The sequence below is a fragment of the Mus pahari genome, chromosome 17, assembly GCF_900095145.1.
Source record: "Mus pahari chromosome 17, PAHARI_EIJ_v1.1, whole genome shotgun sequence".
NCBI lineage: Eukaryota > Metazoa > Chordata > Mammalia > Rodentia > Muridae > Mus > Mus pahari.
In genome coordinates, this window is record NC_034606.1 from 20930992 (window position 1) to 20949278 (window position 18287).

General features: G+C 42.4%; 1 protein-coding gene and 1 pseudogene across 1 annotated transcript in view; both read right to left on the reverse strand.

Annotated features, from left to right (window-relative positions):
* Positions 1-10644: 10644 nt before the first annotated feature.
* Positions 10645-10990, reverse strand: LOC110335170 (annotated as a pseudogene).
* Positions 10991-12770: 1780 nt separating this feature from the next.
* Positions 12771-18287, reverse strand: part of Taf2 (TATA-box binding protein associated factor 2) — a 56084-nt gene continuing 50567 nt past the window's right edge. Inside the window, 1 exon segment of the mRNA XM_021216227.2 lies at positions 12771-13769. Within this exon segment, the coding sequence (XP_021071886.1) occupies positions 13510-13769 (260 nt within the window). The 3' untranslated portion in view covers positions 12771-13509.

Here is an 18287-nt window from a genome sequence, read left to right on the forward strand (position 1 = left end):
TCAAGAAGCCACCCTCACAGTGTCTGTGGCTCACATGATCAGGCTTTGTTGTCTCTCAGACTCACTTTCTGGACCCAGTGTTTTTTTTAAGAATGCCCTCTGGTATGAACATTCTGGCAGGACATAGAAGCTTTAAGATATATATACAGTTAAGAATTTCCCACTAGAGCTGGAGAGATTAAAGCCCCAACTCACAAGCCTGATGATCTGTGGATCTTCTCCCTAGTTTCCCCTTGTAGCAGGAGAAAGGACTCCTCCCCAAAGTTGTTGCCACACCTCCACAAGCATGCCTGCACTCTCTCTCTCTCACACACACACACACACAAACAAAATTAATAACTAAATAAATACTTGAAAATCATTTGACTCCTCACGTTCAGTGGCACGCGCCTGGGGTCCCTACAGGAGGGAGGCTATGGTAGGAGGGAAACTGAGGCAGGAAAATCAAAGGTTCAAAGCTCTTGGAATACCTAGTGAAAGCCTGTCTCAAAAGAATAAACAAAACTTCACCGAAGCCAGGTATGTGTCACTGACTGAGAGTCCGGCCCTCAGAAGGCAGATGAAGGAGAATCGCAAGTGACTTTGAGGCCAGCTTAGTCCATACGGTGGATTGCTGGCCAGCCCGTGCTACAAAGGGAGACCCTGTCAAACACAGACAGGAAGGAAAGGAAATCGTCACTTGAAAATTATCAAAGCCCAGAACTGCAGTTGGAACCGAGAAACTCAGAAGGCCTCTGGACGCCCAGTATGGTCTGCTCTGATGTCTCATTGGCTTATGGTTGGCTTCAGACTACAGGGGTCCAGGTCGAGAGGCACGCACATGCGCACCGCACCATCTGCTGCTAGGCCCGGGGGCTCCTTGAAAGCAGGGCGGTATACTCACGGATGGGCGCCCCTCCGCCATCCAGGGGTTGCTGTCTATCAACCCTCTGTGAGTTCTGATGTTTGTGAAGACCGGAAAAGATCTAGAACTCACTCACAGCGGCTGAGGGGCAGTCGCCCTGTGAGGCGGTCTTGGTAGCGGGGAGGGAGGTCGATGTGTTCAAAAGGGATGAAAACAGTTTCTAGTACATCAGAAACTCACCCAGCTAACTACACAATACCTTGTCCGTATTTTCAGAGTATATGCAGTCGGCTGGAGATGTCTTTTTCAAAAACTGAACTAAAACCATACAAGGCTGTCTTTAAGACCCAAAGTAAAGACTTTTACCAGCAGTCACAACAGAAATAGTGCTAGCAGCTTGGCAGCTGCCGAGACACCTTGAAACAATCTTACTTATTTTTCCACTTTTCAAAGAGTTGGGCCCCTATTGAGATCGGGGGATTTCTTTCAGGCCACAGAACAAGATAATCACAGAAGTGGGAAACAGAACCCAAGTTCCGTTCTCCAGGACTTGATCTCTCTGCGTGGCTATTTACTCTAGCTGGTAAAAACCAGCTTCTCCTTTCATGTTCAACTCAGTGCATGCAGAGACGATGCTTAAGTGCAGTGAGCCTGGTGGCTAAATGGTTAAGGGAGAGTACGCCTCATAAACAGGGTAATGGCGTGGTGGTGGTGACTCACGATCAAATGGGAAAGGCCCTTTACACACCCAAGTAACATGTTTTGGTGTAAAAGTTTATCTTGAGAAATAACAAAAAAAATTTTTTTTTGAAAATTTCTGACTCATCCAACTTGTGGGAACTTTTTCCTTTCTCTGCCACCCCCATGGCATCTAACATATATAATTACCAGATTGTCTGGTATAGGAACCACTGGGGAGAAATTAAAAATTAAAAAGCCCTCCCTCTGGAGGATACTTTTCAATGATTGAATGTGAGAAAATGAGAAGAACCGTTCTAGCACTCCTGTGTACAAAATCCAGTCCGGGAACTGTGAGCCACTGCCATATAAACTTCAAACCAAGCAAGAAAGATGATTATATAAGCAAATGCATGTCAGTGTTAATTCACCAATGTTTCCCATAATACCCCAGTAACCAAGGAATAGACATATAGGAAAACTATAGTGGATATACGCAATTGAGGACAGGGTTTTCCTGACCACTGGAAAAGCGTGAGTTTTCAAAAAAAATCGTTCTATGGGGGCTGGAAAGATGACTTGGTGGTTAAGAGCACTGACTGTTTCTGCAGAGGAGCTGGGCTCCGATCCTTGCTCTCCCGTGGTGGCTCTAAGGGAAGAGAACTGATTGACTGAATACATGTATCAAAAGGCAATTAATTAGGCTGGATTTCAGGACACAGTCACAGTAGTCCAGTAAGACTTTCTCACACTGAGGAGACTGAGAACCCAGAAGTTGTTCAGTGAGGCGGGACATGAGGCTGGGTGTCTTCACAATCCCAGTCTGGCCCTACAGACCTGGATGATCTCAGGAAAAAAGCTGGTCTCACTCTGCGTTGGCAATTGGAGGAGGTAACAAACGCGAAATGACACTGTAGCAACAGACTAAAGGGACTCCCAGCTAAATTGTGGCCAACTAGGCCAAGAGGCACACGTCTCTCTTCCATGTTTGTTCATCTGGGCAGCCGGCAAAAGGTGCTGTCCACACCGATGGCTGGTCTTCCTGCTTCACATAATCAGACCAAGAAAATCTTCCACTCCCGAGAGGGTGCCAGTGGCCCGAGTTTTAGTTGATTTCGGTTCCAAGGGCTCCAACACCCTCTTCTGGCCTTTCTGGGTACTGCACACAGGGTTGTGGTCCACATACCGACATGTGAGTAAAACACTCATAAACGTAGAATAAAAATTACAAACAAAACACTGTATTGGTGAGTGGAAGGGGAAAAAAAGTGGACGAAGGAAAGAAAAAAAGACAGAACAAAGAGAAAGGAAGAAGGAAGAAATGATGGTTACTTCAAACCTGAAAGGGCCGCACCAACGCAGGTGTCTGAGTGGAGTCTACACTCCAGGCGAAGTGTTCACAAAGAGGAAACAGTCAATAGTCCAGGAGAAGCCTGGGCTCCCGCTTCTTTAAAGTCACGTGGCATAGGCTGTGCGCCAGTGCTAATGTCTCCTTTAACAACTTCTCAGAGAGTGCTGGGCGCACGGGCTGCAGCAGCCCCCAAGGAGAAGCAAGACTCAAAGTGATTGCATAGTACATGCGGATGCCTTCTGAGCACTCCTACAGTTTATTAATTAGGATTAATTTGGCTGATTAACTTTTTCTTCCAGAATATAATCTATGCAGCAGTAGGAGGCAATGTGCTATTATGGAAATAAAATATTAAGTTAAAATCATTTAAAATATTTCATTTTATTTTATCACCATATGTGTGTGAAGGAGAAAAACAGCTAGAGGGGAGAGAGAGGAAGCCCAAATGTCATCCGTGTGTGTGCAGGTCAAAGGACAACTTTCTGGAGTTCGTTCCCTCCTTCCATCTTTACGTGGATTCTAGAGATTGAACTGGGGTGTGGGGGGATGGGGGTGGTCACCAGGCTTGCTCAGTAAAAGGTTTCCCTGAGCCAACAGTCACTGAGTTACAATTCTGAGCTTTCTACTTCCTTAGCTGGGTAGCCTCAAGTTTTGTCTCATTCACGAATTTATCTCAGTAACTAAATACAGGTAGAATGTAAGTAATAAATGCTGAGTGTATTTTAATTGCTTATTTTACCACTCAATTGTTCATGTGTAAAACAAGAAAAGGCACACATAAGGCATGTAGCAGAGAGGCAGGCACACAATGGTTGGTGAGCAGACATGATGAGGCTATGTAGGGAATGTGACACATGATGCAGATGTGGAACCTCAGCACTTGGGAGGCAGACACAGAAGGATCACTGTGATTACATAGATTAAGATAGGTTGAGGCTAGTCAAGACTATATAATGAGACTATGTCTCAAACAGAAAAACAGATTTAAAAAAAAAAAAGAGGTGAAAGGGAGGGAAGGAGGGAGAGAGGTCGAGAGGCTTGTTTTAGTTGTTGGGATGGAAATCCGTCAGTTTGTCACTTATGACAGGTGAGTAGGTGGTCTCATACACTGAAGGACAACGATGAGAGGTTGGTCACCCTCAGTGCTTGTGAGCCCACCACAGGAGCAGGAACACTTCAGACAAACAGAGAGCTTGCAATTGTTGTAAAGACTGATATGGCATCCAATGGGTAGAGATCAGAGACAGTCAGTGTGCAGTGCAGTGTTGGGCATATACCAAACGCTGGGCATGTGCTGTGCTGCTCACACGCAGCACCGCAGTCTTTATGGTTCTGTCTACAGTATCTCATCCTTCAAGAATCCTTTGAGATACAGCACCCACAGCAGCCTGGCTATTCGGAAATAACTGCAAGTGAATTTTCACTTACCTCCATTTTGTTCAGTCACGAATAAGCAGAAAAATAAATATCAGGTTCCTTCATGGTATAAAACAGGTTCAATTAAAACATTCTCCCAGGGACTGGTGGGACACTTCAGTGAGTATCATGGTTCACCACATTGACAGAATGAAAGATAAAAACAATACAATCAATAATCATTTCAACAGACAGGAATTTCACAAAGCTGGCACCTTTTCAAGATTTAAAAATAAAGAACCAAAGAACCCTAGAGGGGCTGGAGAGCCAGCACTTCCTGCTCTTCCCAGAACCCATGTTAGGTGGCTCCCAATAGCCTGTAACTCTGTCTCAAGGGGATCTGTCACCCTCTTCTGGTACACATACATGCACATAAAAATTAAAGGATAAATATTTTTTAAAACACAAACATGAAGTATAGAAAGACTATATTATGCATCTAAAGGCTTTAGGACAGAAGCCTACGGTTAATGGTGGAATATTAAAAACTTTCCTCTAAGGCCTAGAACAAGGTAAGAATTCACAGTCCACACTGGAGAAATTAAGAAAGGGAAAGAAGATAGCAAGAAGGAAAGACAAAAATGAAATGTCACTGGTTGCTGCTCACACAAACCTAGACAGGGAAGGCTGTAATAAATATACATGCATGTACACATGCATGCATGGACACATGCCTGCATGCAAACACATATGCATAATTAGAACATGCATAATTAACGAATGAAGATAGTAAAACCAAAGGCTACGCATTAACGGTATTGTTTCTACACTAGCCAAAAACTATCCAAAAAAGAAATCAAAAGAAAAGTCTCATCTATGATAATAACAAAAACAAAATGTTCAGAAATAAATTTACCCAAGGATATAAAAGACCCACACATAGGGTACATTTACACAATGGAGTACTACTCAGCTATTAAAAACAATGAATTTATGAAATTCCTAGGCAAATGGATGGATCTGGAGGGTATCATCCTGAGTGAGGGAACCCAATCACAAAAGAACTCACATGATATGCACTCACTGATAAGTGGATATTAGCCCAGAAACCTAGAATACCCAAGATACAATTTGCAAAANACATGAAACTCAAGAAGAANNAAGANCAAAGTGTGGACACTTCGCCCCTTCTTAGAGTTGAGAACAAAACACCCATGGAAGGAGTTACAGAGACAAAGTTTGGAGCTGAGACAAAAGGATGGACCATCCAGAGACTGCCCCACCCGGGGATCCATCCCATAATCAACCACCAAACGCAGACACTATTGCATACGCCAGCAAGATTTTGCTGAAAGGACCCTGATATAGCGGCCTCTTGTGAGGCTATGCCAGTGCCTGGCAAATACAGAAGTGTATGTTCACAGTCAGCTCTGGGATGGAACACAGGGCCCCCAACGGAGGAGCTAGAGAAAGTACCCAGGGAGCTGAAGGGGGCTGCAACCCTATAGGTGGATCAACAATATGAACTAACCAGTACCCCCAGAGCTCGAGTCTCTAGCTGCATATGTAGCAGAAGATGGCCCAGTCGGCCATCATTGGGAAGAGAAGCTCCTTGGTCTTGCAAACTTTATATGACCCATAGAGGGGAATGCCGGGGCCAAAAGTGGGAGTGGGTGGGTAGGGGACCAGGGGGTGGGGTATAGGGGACTTTCAGGATAGCATTTGAAATGTACATGAAGAAAATACCTAACAAAAAATTGGAAAAAGAAATAAAAGACCCCCACACAGTAAACTACAAACCACCGATGAAGGAAACCAAAGGCACAAATAACTGGTGATATTTCATGTTTATAGATATAAAGAATTAATAACTCAAATGTTCATGCTACTAAAATTGATGTCCAAATTTAATACAATGCCCATTGAAATTCTAATAGCAGTTTTGAAACAAATACCCCAGCCCTTAAATTTCATATGGAACCAACCACAAAAGAAACCCATCAGTCCAGGTGATCATAAGAAAACAAACACACACACACTCATACACAAACACACACATATACACAACATACACACACAGCACAAGGACATCATATTACCCTTCAAACTATACTGCAAATCTATGAATACTTAGTATATAACACTGACACAGCAACCAACAAAACAGAACAGAGAGCCCAGAAATAAATGCATGCACGTGTGGTCAGTAGATTTCCAGCAAATATACCAGGAACACAGAATGACAGCCTCTTCAGTACATGGTAGTGAAAACTGGAATTCTACATGCAGAAGAATGAGAGAGGATTTAACGGTCTCACACCATATATAAATTCAACTCAAGTCAGAATGAATTAAGGACTTAGAAGTACAGAAACTAAAAGCACTATCAGGACACGGGATAGAGAAACTCACACGACACAGGTGTATGCAATGACTTGTTTTTTTAAGCACAAGAATACAAGAAACAAAAGCAGAAGAAAAGGAAAACAAAGCAAACTCGAACTCAAATAGACACATGAGATTATATAAAAGTAAAATATCTCCTCACAGAAAAGAAAATTCAAAGAAACAGCCGGTGAACTGGAAGAAAACATTTAAACCAGGCATCCAGTTCAGGGGTGTAGTGGCTATTCCTGGTTGTCAACTTGACTATATTTGAAATGAACTACAATCCAGAATTGGAAGGCTCGCCAGTGAACCTAATCTGGAGACTGGGAGATAGAAGTTTCTGATCTGGATCTTGGTATGGAGATCTTGAGACACAGTGGTGATTGAATCCAGATTAAGACAGGGAGATCTCCGAGTCCAAGGTCATCTGGGATTAAAGGTGTGGTGGCACACACCTTTAATCTGGGCTACACCTTCTGCTGGGGACCATATAAGGACATTGGAAGAAGGGAGTCTGGCTCTCGCTCTTTCTCCTTCTTGCCATGTGGGACTCAGCAACTGCTAGATCCTTGGACTTCCATCCACAGCTACTACTGAACCATTGTTGGGATTTGGACTGCAGACTATAAGTCATCAATAAATTCCTTTACTATATAGAGCATATCCGTAAGTTCTGCGACTCTANAGAACCCTGACTAATACAAGGGGAATGTCCAAAATACACAAGGAACTCAAATAATCATAGCAGACGAACAGAAACTCCCCAAACCCCACACCTTCAGAGCTGCTGATGAACGTAAGCCAACATCTGTCAATGTAAGATAGACAAATGGTCAACATATGTATGTATATAAAAAAATAATAGTCATTAAACATTAAGGAAATGCAAGTCAAAGTCACAGTAAGACAACATCTAATTATACCCGTTAAGATGTCTTGTTATCAAAAAGATGAGGCCCGTGCTGGCAGGGATGTTGGGTAAAGAGGGAAGGGAAATGACCTAGTGGGTAGCTTGCTCACTGTCCATGCATGAGGAACCGAGGCTAGGTCCCCAGGTCTCATGCAAAAAGGCAGGCTTGGTGTAGACAGCAACCCCAATGTTGACGGGTAGACAGGCAGGTTGTAGGTCCCACTGATCAGCTTCCGGGGTCCCTCAAAAAGAGCTAATCCCATGGGGATCCAAAGTCCCTGCGCTTTGAGGCATCATGACCTGGAAGGGAGAAGGTTTTAATGATCACATTTTCAGTGGACCCTGACCCTGGGACCACAGCAGCAACACTGGCACATCAAAGAAATGTGCGAACGGACTTGATTTTCAACTGTTTTTTCCTCTAACGGCCTTTTCCTCCAGCAGGACCCACACCAGAAACAAACTGCACTTTCTTAGTCTCCAGCTATCTCAAATTCCTCCCTCGCCCCTCTCTTCGTTCCCTACAACTGTAGCAGCTTTGTGGATTAACCTGCATCTAGTTAGGTTTCCATCTCCTCATTAGACAAAACGCAGTCAGAACTCGAATTTTTATCCCCTGACAGATGTGGTTTCTCTGACATCACAATATGGAGGAAGACACTTCAATTTTTTTCTAAAGATTTTATATTTTTATTTTATATGTATTTTTCCTCTTCCATATTTTATTCTTTGGAAGCACGTCACTAGGGCTAGGCTATATTAAAAGTCGATGGTGCCAGCAGTTAAGAACTCTGAAATAGTTGTGTACAAGCACACATTTGACCTGAAGGAATCTCAGTGACTGACAATGCAAACTGAAGTTAGAAGAGATGAGCATCAGGCACCAGGAAACTAATGGCTGTCTAGCTTTTTCCAGTAAGGATCTCGATGCATTTGGATTAGAATTGCCCTTTTGAGTAGTCTGTGAGATGTTGATGACAATAACTAGCCTTTCTGCTCCTTAAAAAAAAAAAAAAAAAAAAATCCAAATAAGGAGAAATGGTCTGTAAATGTCAATTTCCCAGAAACAAAGAAAAATGTTAAAGTCCAACCCACAACACCCAAGGATGAGCTGCCAAGTCCAGAAAAGGTGAGTGGCAGCATCCATACCCGAGTGGATGCCCAGCCAGGCCGCTCTCACTCAGCAAGAGAAAGAAGTCACACAAAGGAGAAAATAGAAAATCACATGTATAAAAAGACATAAAATTACCATTATTTATAGAATAATGCCTTTGAGCATTGCAAATGAGCAGTCAGTACAGCAGCCAGGCATAAAAACTAGCATAAAGAACAGAAAAATCACACAATGAAAGAGAGATGATGTGTATACTATAAAAGTTTCTTTAGAATCTCTTCTGCTGGGCCTGGAGTATAGCAGTTTTCAACCTTTGGGCTGTGGTCTCTTTGGGCTGTGGTCTCTTTGGCGGTCTTTGGGGGTGACTGACCTTTTCACAAGGGTCACTTAAGACCACTAGAAAACACAGAGCAGCAGCAAAATTACAGTTCTGAAGTAGCAACAAAAATAATTTTATATCGGGCGGTCACCACAACACACAGAACTGTATTAAAGGGTCGCAACATTAGGAAGGTTGTCTAAAATCAATAAATTGATACTTATTAAGAGGCAAAATTATACATAGAAAATTAATCTGTGATAATTTATTAAAAGATAAAGGGTAAGCACACAGGGAAAGAAAATTGGTCAGTGGTAATTTGGGGAAAAGGGTATTTTGAGGGTGACTGGGCTGTGATGGTGGAATGTCATCTAAGTATCTGTTAAAGCTAAGGAGAACAAACTACTAGGAATTGATTTTACATATGTAAATTACATGCCCAAAAGAAAAAAAAAATGTGTGAGCTAAGGCTGAATAGTAAAGACACTGTGGACAGACGCAGAGTCTAAAACACACCAGAATTTGTAAAGAAATTTAGCAGGCAACATTTGAAATCCAGAAGTAGTTCTTTTTTTTTTTTTTTTTTCTGTTTTTGTTTTTAGTAGTTCTTTTTAAAAAAGATTTATTATTTTATTTATATGAGTACACTTTAGTGGTCTTCAGACATACCAGAAGAGAACATCGGATCCCACTACAGATGGTTGTGAGCCACCATGTGTGGTTGCTCGGAACTGAACTCAGGACCTCTAGAAGAATAGTCAGTGCTCTTAACCGCTGAGCCATCTCCCCAGCCCCAAGATGTAGTTCTTAATACACTGTGTTGAGTAGCATTCTGGAAGCAAAGAAACTGGATCTCTACCTACTTTTTTTTTTTTTTTTTAACTGTAACCAGCTTTATTAACGATACTTTTCATAAACAATCATAGTATTTCAGGCAGGACACAAGCAGACAATCAACAATATACAAGAACTTCCAAATTCCCTTCTTGTATAGACTACCAAAATCAGAAAGCCACTATAAAACCCAGTGATGTCTTCATTCCATGCTTTGAAAAGGGGGAAGTAGCTTAGAGTGAGGGCTGACGTTTCACAGCAAGGATGTTGTTTAACAACTTCACAAGCCGACCCTGACTTTCAGGAAATGAACATGGCAGAATTATCAATCTGAAGATCCACAATCTTTTATAAAAGGAACCAGCGCTCTTCTGAGAACACGGGTTGAAGTCACTGCAAAGTCCACATTGCCCAATAGACTGGGAAACCAATTTTGGGGGCCAGGTTCCAACAGGTCTTTGGTTTTTAAGGGAATTAATTCTATGTTGACAGTACAGGGGGAAGAGGATATAAAAATGAATTTATAGTTTTCCCAGACTACAAGGCATTGTTGTGCCTTGGTGGCCACAAAGGTCAAGACCAGGATTATCTCTCCTGGGAGCCAACAGGAGCCTTTCAAAATTATCAAGGAAAGAAGTTTTCTGTCCTCAATCCAGCTTGGGAGAGATCTTGTTACTGACACATGATCCTTCCCCCACCTAGTAATGAAGTGTTCTGTGTGCTAACAATATAGCTAAAAAAAAAAAAAAAAAAACGAAATTCTGCATTTTTATAAAACTTGATAAAAAATAGTATTTCAAACTGTACAGTCACCAGAAGTAAGTACACAGTTATCAAAAATGCACACACGTCACTTGGCATCTCCAGCACCTTCAGCTTTCTGTGCCTGATCTGTTTTGGCATCTCCATTTTCTGCGGGATTATTCGCATCCTTACCGGCATCGGCTTTCCCCTTCTTCCCCTTAGGCACCTTCTCTCCCTTCTTCGCAGGGGCCTTTTTAGATTTGGGCTCTGGCTTTGGAGGTGCAGGTTTAGCAGACAACCTTGCAAATCTTCTCTGTGGCTCGTCCTTCACCTTGGTTTTGTCTCCTTTAGCATCCCTTTCAGCCTTTCTTTTGGGCATGGTGGCGGCAGGGGACGTCGGCGCTGAGCACGGGTATACAGCGGTGCGCGGGTTTGTTCCGGCCGGGGGTCGTCCTCGCTGCTTCTTCACACTGCTTCACACACTGCTTCTTCTTCCTCTGCCTACTTTTAATCAAAATACGGTGAGTCCTCTCTGGATGAAAAAAGGGTGACATTTAAAACAAACTCTAAAACAACAGAAAGAGAATTCTTCTAGAACCAAAGCTTTTTTTTTTTTTTTTTAAAGATTTATTTATTTATTATATGTAAGTACACTGTANNTGTCTTCAGACACTCCAGAAGAGGGAGTCAGATCTTGTTACGGATGGTTGTGAGCCACCATGTGGTTGCTGGGATTTGAACTCGGGACCTTCGGAAGAGCAGTCGGGTGCTCTTACCTACTGAGCCATCTCACCAGCCCGAACCAAAGAATTCTTAACCTTCTTACTATGACACAAAAGTTTTGAAACCATCAAATAAGTATAGAAACGAAACAACTTCTGCAAGTGTGGATCGTCTGCTCCCATGAGTTAAAAACCCTCCTGTGTGTATGTACATATATATGTACATGATGAGATCCAAATCAGACACTGTTAAGATAAAGCTGGGGGAGGAGACTGAAAACACTCAAGTTTGCACTGACCATGTATAATTAACAATTTTCAAAGCCAGAAATAATTTTCATTGTCTACTTTGAACCAACAGTATAGTTTGTAGCCCACCATAAAAATGTTCCGAGAAGTGTCTGATTCTCACAACAAATCCCACAGTCGAATCAGAATCAGATGGATCCAAGTCTTAGTGCTGTACCTGATGTATCAGAGGGCCTTTGGATGGCAGCAGGCTAGGATGACTCTCTCCAAGCCATGGCAGAAGTAATTGTTGTGAAATGGCTAAGTTCCAGGTGCTATATATTAAAAATTCCCATTTTTCAAAACTAATTGAAGTTGGCCACCATTTCAGTTTGAATCAGTAAGGGTCATTTAGGTCGCTCAACACCTGATCACAGCCCTAAATGTTGGTGGCCCATGCCTGGACAGGCCAGATGGTCTGAGAGCTCTGGCCTAGCCTGATCTATACTGTGAGTTCCAAGGGAGTTTAAACTGCAGTGAGATTCCAAGTCCAGCAAGCAGCACCTGAGCACACTTCCATTGTGCTCACAGTCCAGGTCAAGGTCACTCACACAGTCTAGCTGTGAAGGACTGTTTCTTCCAAAGACCTTAACCTCATCTCCAGCTGCTGAATTGCCCTGGGCCTGGGACAGTTCAAATCTCACTCACTTCAAAGCCCTCTGCAAATGCAACCTGGCATATTATATCCACATGCTCAGGAAGGTAACAAAGTGATAAAGGAAAACAAAGGCAGACTGTCCAACTTAAAAAATTATTTATTAAACAAGTTAAATACAACTAAAAGTATATTTAAAAGTCCAGCATTATTGGATCCCTTTTGAAATATTTATTCTGAGATCAAGAATTGAGTCAAACATTTAGTAACAAAAGAAATAATAAAACTGAATAGATATGAAAATATTTTTTAACACAGAACCTGGTAAATTCAGAAAACCAAAAACCTAAAATCAAAACCAAAACATACAATCATACAAACTGCTAAAATATGAAACCAAAGCATGGCACATGTATTTTAAACTGTGCTGGTATACTCCAGTGTGGGCCAAATTATCTATGTCCAAGCTAGTCAACAGCAAATAAAGACACCCTTTCAAAGTATCATGTCTCGTTAGACAGAATAACATTTGTCACAGATTCTCACGTATCTCGGGCTGGCCTTGAATGATCCTCCGACCTCCCAACTGCTGGAATTACAGGCATGCACAACCATGCCTGGCTTATATACAGAGAAATTTTAGAAAGAACATGTGTTATGTGTGTGTGTAAACTGTCCACATTCAGCAAAACATATTTTACATATGGACACATTCACTTGCACTTAATGGAAGACAAAACAAAACATAATTTAAACATCTTGATTTGAAAATAATGTTGGATCTGCTACAATGCAACATCATAATCACCAAATGTACTATCAAAAGATAGTTACTTTAAATTTTTAAAAAATAATTTCTTTCAAAACTTTTTGTACTTTAGGGTAAAAAGAAATATAAGACTCTTTGCTCATAAATGATGGTGCTCAGTTTCAATGGCTAACAGAAAAAGCAGTCGAGAGGGGTCGAGTCCTACAGAACAGCCTCTCCAGCAATCCCAAGGGGCAGTATCCAGTACTTCATGGAACCGCTGGGTCCCACACATCTGGCAGTTGTTTCTGTTGAAACATAGGTCCTTCTGCCTATGACATCCATCAAAGGCTTTCAAGCATACCTGACTTTGTCAGTCCACAGGAGACCAGCATCTGAATGGGCCTGCAGTGGATATGAAGGCTTTTATAAAAGTCATTCTGTGTTTTCAGGAAGAATAGGGAGGGTGGGGTGGGGGGGACATTCATCCAGAACCAAACCACTCATTCCTATTGAAATCTCAGCTATACAGATAGACATCCAAAGCAGACCTCAAGCATCCGCTGCAGTCTCCCCACACTCCCTGCTTGTGTCTCTCTCTCCATAGAGGGCCAGGCTTCAGTCTGAGAGTGAGGGGGAGCGCACAGACCTGCCGCTGGCAGGGCTGGAGAAAGCGAAGGGCTCCTTGTCCTTGTCCTTGCCGTCGTGCTTGTGCTTGTGCTTGTGTTTGTGCTTGTGCTTCTTCTTCTTCTTCTTGTGCTCATGGTGATGGTGGTGATGGTGCTCGCTGTGTCGGGACGACAGAGCCTCCTTAGCAAACATGGAGAGCGGGGCTGCCACCATGGAATGCACACCCATCTCCAAAGGCTGCTCTTTACCTGCGGGATGGAAACACGGAATGAGTTTCTGTCAGGAAAGGAAGGACAGCCTTCTTCAGAGGAAGCTGATGGCAGACTTATGGGTACACAGCAGCTAACTAGTTTAACAGCACTGCCAACATCGGCCAGAAGTCAACTATTTTAGGTCCAACTGGCCTATAAAAAATTATAGTGTGCTACTGTATTAGCAAACCATCCTTTGAATGTTAATATTTTGTAAGTAGTGTGACTCAACAATCACTTCCTATGTGCTATGTATTAAAATCTATACTGACCAATGAAAATATAACTCTTTAAATACTTCTCTGCCATGAGAAGAGGGCAGTCTTTATTGGGTCACTTAGAAAATTATTCATACACAAATACACCATGCTAGTTATTGATAAAGGTATCTTAGTGAACATTAAATGCTTCTTTAGTGCCTTAGATGACTTCTGGAAACAGACAGACCGAGGTAAACCCTGCTGGAAGACTCAGTACACACAGTAAGACCCACAAAGGGCAGAGGCTGTGAACACAAATGTTCTTAAAGGCAACAGTAACGTCAGTAGGAAAGACGGAAACTGAAACTTGGGAGCCTATGTTCTAGATCACACTGTCCAGTTAGCCTCTAATATGTACTGTATTGTGTCTAAAAACCGACTCAATGTCCCCAAGGGATCCCTTCAGTTCTAATAACCTGTTGACCAAGGAAACTATTATATGATCTTAATTTCCATATTAAATGCCTTAAATATGCTCCGCAAGCTAGAAGTATAGAAAACCAGACTCATCTCTCACAAAACCTAGCCAGGCAACAGGGAAAAGAAACAATGCTAAAGCCAAATGAGCAACTGAGCTCCCAGCTCATGGCCGGCCATCCAGCAGCCCCACTGTTTGGCAACTGCCTATACTAACTAACTAGCTGACTATCTGCAATTCTCAGAGTCTCGGTCCTGAGCTGCACAGGTCTCATCATCATTCCTAAACACTGGCCAAGCTGCTGGGATTTCAGAGAAGTCAATGGTTATCCTGGAAGTTGTGCTTCTGAGCAGAGGCAAAGACCAAATGGCTATCAGTGGGTTTCCCCCTTTCCAGGGATACCTACAACCACTTTGAAGATGAATTCATCCTTACCTGCAGGCCCCATAGCTCAGAATAGGATACCCTGCCTACAAATCTTAAATTTTGCTTGACTTTTATGAGAGCATAGGAAGTTGAGTAGCTTTAAGAACCTGGGAGGCAGGATCAACAGCTCCTGTGACAAAGCACTGAGTCCAGTTTGAGTCAGAATATTTATAGGATGAGCCTGAAGCATTAGATACAGCAACAAGGAACTTAGAGTCGTGCCTAACTGACTCAGAAGGCAGCCTTTAAAGATGTTGGAATAACAGATACTCTGAACTGATCACCATTCAAGTATATGGTCAATAAACTCATTGTTTTAAAAATTATTAAATACAGAGAGAATTAGGCATTTATCTAGACTTTCCTATATGGCTCATACCAATGAATAATAATACAAGGAAATTTAGCTTTAGAGAAATAATACATCCTATAAATAAAAATGGAAAGATTAATTAGAATAACATTACTTTGTAATCCTCAATGAATTCATGCATCTAGATCCTGACTATCCACAATAGTTTACATTGCAAAAAGAGTCAACTGGATCCTGGTACTTCCAAATGAAGATACACAGCACCAGCAAACCTGCCTCCAATTATGTGTCTAGACAGGACTGTAATCCACAAAAGTTACAAGGAACTCTATTGTGCTAACTTCACCACATATGAACACCTACCAACTACAGATAAAAATACAATGAACATATATGGCAAGGTGGAGGGAGAGAAGCTATGGACTGGAGTATAAATTTTAAAAGGTAACCAACAAAAGGACTGCTGTGGACTTCATGTGGGCACTGATGTCACAAATACGCTCCAATGACAGAGAACCGAGGAGGGGCTCGGCTCGACAAAACCCCTTCAGTGATTTAAAACACCTTCTCTACTTCTCTATTTTAGATATCAAGACACACATAATTCAAAATCCTGTAAGATGTTCATCTGTGCTATGCAAAAGATATTCTGAATTGTTCTGTCCAATGTAAAATCTTGTTGTTAAACAAACAAGCTGTAGTCAATATAGCAGATGTGAAACAAACAAATGTACTTAGTAAAAGCCTAGCTTGCAAGCTCAGCAGTCCATCTAATAAGAACACTTACAAAACGCTGAACAATCTGCTAACTTTATTGACTTCATTTATATTAGGTATACGTTCATATTTAATACAAAGTCTATAGCTTGTTAGAAAAGACATGAATTCTGCTCTTTGGTTCTTTAGATTAAATAGAAAAATAAGATGTTGAAATACATCATCGTAATTTAAAGATTAAAAAAAAAAAAACAGTCTGTTTTTCATCTTGAGTTCCAAAAGAAAGACCTCTAGGGAAAGCATACAAGCTTTTAAAAACAAATTGTTTTAATTTCAAAGTAAGATTTCAAGAACTAGACTTGTGTTTTCTGAATTATGCAAGAAGGCATTACATAACCCAGCAGCCTGAGCGAGGCAGCTGCAAGACTCCCCTCTTCCTCTCAGAAATCACTAGGGAGTTTCATCTGCTCCACCATCACCCCCTACCCCTCTGTTCCTCATTCCTGCAATCACTAAATAAACCCAGGAGACAGTCCTGATGCCTCCAACCTTGCAGTGGAAGAAAGGGGGCTCCGTGTTGGGAGGGAGATCTACGATGCTCAAACCTGTCTCTCTCAGAACCATTGGGCCCTTCCTGCCTATTCTCTTCCTTCGGGACAGGGGAAGGGGAAGGGAGTGGGTGAAGGGACCATTCTCACATCTCTCCTTGGTTATCCCATGGCCTGACCTACCACCTCCACAAAAACATACCCATTTAATACATCTTTTTTACTCTCATACATAAGAAGAGGGAGAGTGCAGTGGGGACATGGGGGTGGGGGTTGTGTGTGTGTGTGTGTGTGTGTGTGTGTGTGTGTGTACCTGAAGCTATGTGTTCCAAATGCGTACATGTGTGCAGGAGGAGTCCTCTCCTAACAAAATATGCCTCTCCCCTTCAGCTCCCTTAAAGCAGCATCATTTGTTTCTATCTCTCTTAGATGAGGTCTGTAACACATTTCTGTTCTTGAATATCATCTGGGTCCTTGGCTCTAAGTCATTAAGACATAGGAGGTGTCACTTCCCTCTGTGAGCAGAGGAAGCAAAGGACCCACACTCAACAGCTCTGAACCTGAGGAAACAGCAGACAAGTAAAGCAACCCCGCGGAAGGACCTTCACTTAAGCACTTCGAGAGGAGCCGCACGTCTACTGGATTTTAGATGCCGTCTCTCCATTTGTAGTCAACCAGACCAAATATTTCAATATGTGTTAGAGAGCATGAATGAAAGAGACCTCAGCTGGACATGCCCCACAAAGCCCACATGTGCTCCTTCCTCTCGGGTCTGCAGATGGAAGGGAGGCCACAGCTTCCCTTTACCGCTCTTCTCTTTCTCTCAGGACCCTAACTCAGCCACACATGGCCACCTCCAACTTACTTGATCCCCAAAGATGATTTGTGAGTGATGCTCCTCCAGGAATGCCGTCACACCAGCTAGGAGTGACATTTTACTCTGGGGCCAGCAGAGTGGCTCAGCCGTCGATAATGCTTACCACCAAGACTGACAACCTGAGCTGGATCCCAGAACCGTGGTGGAAGGAGAGGACTAAGTCCTGCAAACTGCTCTCTCCATGTGCACTGTGACATAAGTGCACACACATTCACACAAATAAATAAGTGTCCAAATGAGAAAGGAAGGTACTTCTATTGCTTATTTATAGTCTATTAAAGAGCTTTTCTTATGTTTCAGTTACTTTTTTCCAGTGTATCAATGTGTTAGGAAAAAGCTATATTTGAAATCCAAAACACACACACACACACACACACACACACACACATATACACACACGAAGGAGTGAGGAGGGAAAGGACAAAAAGAGAGGTTAGAGAAGTAAGGAAGGAAGAAATGGGAGGAGGAGCCAAAGAATCAATCCACCAAGCCCTTCACTCATGGAAATTCAAGGCAAAGTCCCAGCTGGATTCCTTCTGAGAAAAAAAGCTTTTGCCAGACAATGATGGATGTTCTCGACACTGACGACGTATTCTGAGCTGATGCTTTGGCTGAAGTCTACTTACTGACCACAGTCGGTTCCTGAGCTCCTTCCTCAAACCAATAAGCATTATTCTTCTGTACCAAACCTACACCACCAGAGCAAGACCCACCACTGTGACATGAGCCCAGTCCACAGACGTTCGAGGTTTACTGATGACTTTGGAAACCTGGTCTTCAGGAGTGATGTCACGTATGTGGCTTCCTCTCTTACTTCTTTTCCTTAAATGTCTGAAAACCGTCATCCTTGTTCCCTGATAGCTCATAGCATCTGACAGGTGCTATTTATTTGGATTCTCATCTTTGCTTGATTAGCAACTGAGGAACTCAGTAAGACCTGAGACTTAGGAATAAGA